General features: G+C 36.6%; 1 protein-coding gene across 1 annotated transcript; it reads right to left on the bottom strand.

Annotated features, from left to right (window-relative positions):
• Nucleotides 1–1,141: 1,141 nt before the first annotated feature.
• LOC106660855 (alkaline ceramidase 3) lies at nt 1,142–5,213 on the bottom strand. The gene is made up of 6 exons (XM_014383850.2): nt 4,998–5,213; nt 4,828–4,938; nt 2,167–2,272; nt 1,814–2,104; nt 1,607–1,711; nt 1,142–1,503 (listed from the first exon to the last, which is right to left on the bottom strand). Exons 1-6 carry the CDS (start codon nt 5,098–5,100, stop codon nt 1,395–1,397), a joined length of 825 nt encoding a protein of 274 aa, XP_014239336.1. The 5' UTR covers nt 5,101–5,213; the 3' UTR covers nt 1,142–1,394.
• Between the last annotated feature and the right edge of the window lie 210 nt (nt 5,214–5,423).

The raw sequence follows: 5,423 nt of genomic DNA, 5'->3' as shown, positions 1-5,423 counted from the left end.
ATTAACCAGCAAACCAGATTGCAAACAGGAGGGTTGGGTTGTAGTTTACCATTCCCTGCTATAAACTATTATTTTTTACCATAGTAAAAAAAAAATAGTATTGATTATTCAGAAATCGTGAGATGCGGTCTGGTGTGATGTAGGTTTCAGAAAAACATTTTCTTTATCGTGCCAACGTTTCGATCTTTATTGAGATCATCTTCTTAGAATGAATATTTAAAAAAATATTTTTTGCATTGTATAAATTCACTTTTTCCACATCCTACATGTATTTGTTAAATGTAAACTATATTTGTAAATCCCAGGCCCTGAAGATGATCTCAATAAAGATCAAAACGTTGGCACGATAAAGAAAATGTTTTTCTGAAACCTACATCACACCAGACCACATCTCACGATTTCTGAATAATTATCGATTAACGGTCACTAACCACCATAAAATAGTACTATTAATTAACATTGAAATGACCATAAAGTAATAATGAATTTAAAAAATACAGCATTTATTATAAAAAGTATATATTTTATTAAATAAATGTAATGTACATTTTAAAAATAGTTTTGGAAAATTACTTAGCACTCCTTATCCATAAAATCTACAATATTTAAACTGTGTATATTGTTTCAAAAATACCTATGCTGTTACAATCTAAAATAACAAAACATCAATGATAACATGACTGCTAGAATTAATTCAAAAATTTGAACTTCAGAGTGCTGATTGCAAGCTCATGAAGCATTATCACCATTATCAGCTTTCACTGAGCATCTCCGATCTGCGTCTTTCCATCACCCGTCATCAGTGGGATAAAACAAATAAATCTATAAAAATGGAAAACAAAATCACAATCGCTAATCCCTCGGACACTAATTACATCACACACCCCGATGTAAAATAAGTTTACATGAAATACAAAAGAGAACTAAAATTGGATGAACTTTGTGGAAATAAGCAGACAAGAGATGATCAGAATCGCTAAAACTTCTTAAGATTTAAACGTTATTATTATTACTATTAAGTTATTGATGTGCCATAACAAAAAACACAGCCTTACATAGCCAAGTGATAAAACGATGAAGTGAATAGACAAATTTTAAAATAAGGCACTAAAAAGAGCACTGTTTTCTAGCTAAACTAATAAGATAGAACAAGGTTAAATACTGACTGGTAAGCGAATTTTTTATGAATCTAATTTTGGCACCCCTTGTGCAAAAATGTAAATACTTTTGAATATCAAAATTAGTTTGTAATCCAAGTTTCATGCAAGATTAGATATTAAGAACCGATTAAACAAAAAATTTTACAAATTGTCATAGCAGTTGCTCTACTGTTAAGTTCGTGTGCAAACGTAATTTTATGTTTTACTTGACTCAAAATTTTACATTTTACAAACTCATTTTGCCAGTTTATTCGACCAGCGTAGACTAAAACCCCAGTGAGCTGGACGGAGTTGTGTTATGGACTTGAGCTTCTCATATCGAAAGTCATAAGAAGCGTGTATTCTAAAAAAAAATTAATCTCAAAGTTTAATAGTAATATTTTATTTGTACATACAACTAACTGGTAATTAAAATGGAATATTGAATTGATAAAGGAGCGTCTTACGTGAAAAGGACTTGCAAGTAAGTCCCATAACCTGCCAGGCAGTGCCACCATCCGTGAAGTTGAGTGAGCGGATTCAGAGCATTCGGTAGGTTGTTTCTCACAGCCCTGCGGTAAAGCAATAAAAGAGGGAATCAATTCAAAAAGCTTTACGACTGGCTTTCGCAATCCCTTCAGCAATTCAAAAGCTAAGATAGTAACAGAACTCACTGCAAACTTGAGCAGAAAATGTTATCTAGGTTCCATAGGAAGAATCCGAACAAGTAGATAGAAGTCGACAATATGAACAACTTTTTGCAGATCGCACAGTTCTTCAGTTTTATTAACTGCATCTCGAGTATGAACGAGGCGACCACGAGAATACCATAAGATGTGTGCTGGAAGGCGGGCTGGGGCCAGTAGAGATACAAGATGGTGAAGAAGAGTGAGAATGAAGCAAGAAACAGAAACAACGAAAGATTTGAAATCTGACCCTTTTTCGGGGGCTTACGTACTTCGGATCTGAAATTTTTGCACTTCTTAATTTAACGTTGAACAATGGATGCATCTATATTGAGACTTACAGGCAGTAAACAAGGACGCACGTGCCCCAGACCATGGGAAGCTCGTCAAAAAGTTGCATTTCATAGAGTAACGTCATGTGAAAGGCCCAAGATCCAAGTCCGACAACTTAAAGAACAAAACACTAAAGCGGGGAACACTCTTACCTGATGCAACACAACGCGATGTGATGCAGCGCCACCCCACACCAATACAATATCGTACTTTCCATAAGAATCTATTAGTCGTGTGCACATATGTCTGCCATGACATGGCACCACTCTACTCTATGCAACGTGTTGCAATCAGGATCCCTTTTATCCAGTTTTGTTGCAAAATTGGGTAGTTTGTAAATAATTTGTAAATGTATAACAAAAAACTGGACACTCATATTTTTTTATTGATGTTTAACTGTTGGGTTGTCCAGAAAATAATGCAGGTTTTAATGTTTTCTTTCAAATACTCCCCTAAATAATAAATCGTTTAATTTTTCTACGAATGTTAACACTTTTTAATCCTCTTCCAATTTTTTTTTTTTTTTTTAAATCTCAGTAACATTTCGTTACTTGGCAATAATTCAGTCTTTATTAAGATGTCAGCGCATGATTTTCGCATAATTTTGTTTTACAAGTTTAAAGTCAGTCAGAAAGGTGCCCAAGCGCCTGAAACATTAATGAAGTCTGGAACAATAGCAGTATAAATGAGAGCACTGTTCAGAAATGGTTTAAAAAAATTTGAGAGGGAGGCTTTAGTCGTAAAGACAAAGAAGATCGTAGAATGATTTCTTCCCTAGATGTTCTGCAAGCTTTGATGGGAGAAAATCCCAGAAAACTGTTTGAGAACTTGCAGAGAAAATCGGCCTTCATTGACCACCATGGCAATTGGCATGGTGAAAAAGCTTGAAAGTCCTGATGAGTGAAGTTGAACTTGAAAATGATTTCCTGATACATTAAATGACCATCAAAAAAATCATCGTTATGAAGTATGCACAACAGTCCCTTTTCTGGGTAGATTGGCTATTTGTGATGAAAAGTGAATTCTCTACAATAACGGCAGATGTTCTAAGCAGTGGCTCAACAAAGAAGCTCAGCATCTTGAAACCCGGCGAAACAATCAATGCCGAAATGTACTGCTCTCAAATTGAAGCAATTTACCAGAAATTGGCATTATTGAAGCCATCTTCGGTCAATCGGAAAAGGCTGACTGTTACACGATAACGCTCGGCCCCATGTCTCACATGCAGCAACACAAAAACGGTTGGATCTTGGTTATGAGGTTCCGCCTCGCCCTTCCCATTCTTCAGACTTCTTGCCTACCAACTACCATTTTTTCACCTGGACATTTTACACATAAAAAGTTTATGGATCCAAAGTCATTAGAAAATGCATTTACAGAATTTGTCAATAAACTCAAAATTCTATTCAGAGGGTATAGAGAAGTTTCCATCACAGAAGTTGACAGAACAAGTGTATTTTAACTATGAGGTTAAATGAACCCTCGGGGTGGCAGTGTTTTTGCAAAAAAATCTCATTTGTAAGTAAGTCAGGTTCGAATGCAGGGCCACTGGATTCGAACCTAGGATCTTTACCTTACAGTGATGAGCGCCTAAGCCATTGCGACCACCAATGCCCCCTTTAAAAAATGTTTAAAATCATTTGTTTTTATTTTATAACCATAAACCTGCATTATTTGCCAAATTAAACAAAATCATAAATTCATGAGTTTTAATAAAAAAAATATTTCATTATGATGGTTTAACTGAGAATTTTAATCTATCACTAAATGATTTTCTGGTGGTTTGGTGAATTTTTCTTTCAAACCATCATAATTTATTTTCTTTGAGTGTATATATGGTATTCTTCCTTTTCTAATACAGAAATCATTGTACGATATTCTCTAGACACATCTTTTGTGAAGTTTCAAGAACTCAAGTTTTTCTGTTCGCATTGAAAGTAAGCAGATCGTTGCTGCTGCCATTTCTTCCATGTCTTCCTCACAATCCATCTCAGAGGCATCCATTTCGTGAATACCACTGAGATTGACTACTGTGACGTACACTGTATCATCTTTCGCGTGGCATGTGCTTGCTTGGATGTGGACACCCCATTAACATGCAATAAGTCGGGTGGCGTTGGCACGGCACATAACATTGCGTTGGGTGTGTTCCCCACTTAAACCACTATTTTCTTTATAAACAAAAAAACGCTGATTTGAAAGTGGCATTTTAAACTAGATTCAACTTTTTTTTAAATAAGCAATTTCTAAAGAATGCCACTTTTGTTTAATATTAAAGCCGATAAAACTGTGATTTTTATGTAAACAAAAGCTATTATTGTACTCGGCATGACTCATCCAAAGTTGGACGGTATCGTTATTTACTTTTGGAACAAAAAAATTCACAAAACCCTTCAGAGCTTCATTTAAAATCCCAAATTTATCCCAGAATCAATTGATTTTAATTAAAAATATTAAGATTTCAAGCGTATCCGGATATTATCTCTCGTTGAGTCGCAGACTTCAAATGGGTCTGTAGGTGGTACCTCGCCTCTTCTGCGATCTCCAAGCATCCAGGAATCATAAGATAATTCAAACACCATATTACAAATAAAAAAGAAATCGGTTTAAGCATACGCTGAAAAAGCTGTCATTTAAAATGAAAAACTGTTAACCGGATGATGGCATACCCAGAAGAAGGATGTGACAGTAGATGAATTTTCGTTCAAAGCCTTGTCTCAGGACCTCGACCATGCCCCAGATCGGCGGGACGATCATCATCAAGTTGCTGAGGGTGTTGGCTGTAAAAGAGAGGGAAAAAATAATCGAGCGATAAGAGTGACTAGTCGAGAGGACTTACTCATTTCTGCGATGAAGTAGCTAAACTCATAATTTTCCTCGCACCAGTCGATGGTCGATGTCGGCCGGCCCCAGAATCCCTCCTTGCTGAGAGGTGCCATCATCAGCTGAAAAGTGCGATCCGGGCACTTCAACGATGATGACGGGACGGCGACGACTCACGATGGGCGAGCGGTGACTGGTTGGTACTAGCCGCTACTGATGAGTGATGCCCCTTCCATGCGATAAGCACTGCCCAGTGCCCTTGACGCTCGCGCTACACGGGCCGCCGGCCTTTCCAATCATCTCCCTTCTCGATGACTCGCTCACTTCTTCTTCTTTGGTTAACTCATCATTTTTCTCATCATGATCTTTAATAACGTTTTATCCTCGAATTGTAATTAATAATATCATGAAGAAGAATGAGCTGGCTTCAAATTAATAGGGA

Source organism: Cimex lectularius, unplaced genomic scaffold, assembly GCF_000648675.2.
Source record: "Cimex lectularius strain Harlan isolate CLEC.00 unplaced genomic scaffold, Clec_2.1 scaffold24, whole genome shotgun sequence".
NCBI classification, from domain to species: Eukaryota; Metazoa; Arthropoda; class Insecta; order Hemiptera; family Cimicidae; genus Cimex; species Cimex lectularius.
The sequence above is the reverse complement of the archived record's forward strand: the minus strand, read 5'-3'. Positions and strand labels throughout refer to the sequence as shown.

What these genes read in the sequence shown, in the direction of transcription:
- LOC106660855 (XM_014383850.2), bottom strand. Translation starts at nt 5,100, where the DNA reads ATGATGGCACCTCTCAGCAAGGAGGGATTCTGGGGCCGGCCGACATCG. An exon ending in TGCGTCCTTGTTTACTGCCT is followed by an intron (nt 2,105 to 2,166) that starts GTAAGTCTCAAT and finishes CAAAAATTTCAG; the next exon opens with ATCCGAAGTACGTAAGCCCC. An exon ending in ATTTTCTGCTCAAGTTTGCA is followed by an intron (nt 1,712 to 1,813) that starts GTGAGTTCTGTT and finishes GCTTTACCGCAG; the next exon opens with GGCTGTGAGAAACAACCTAC.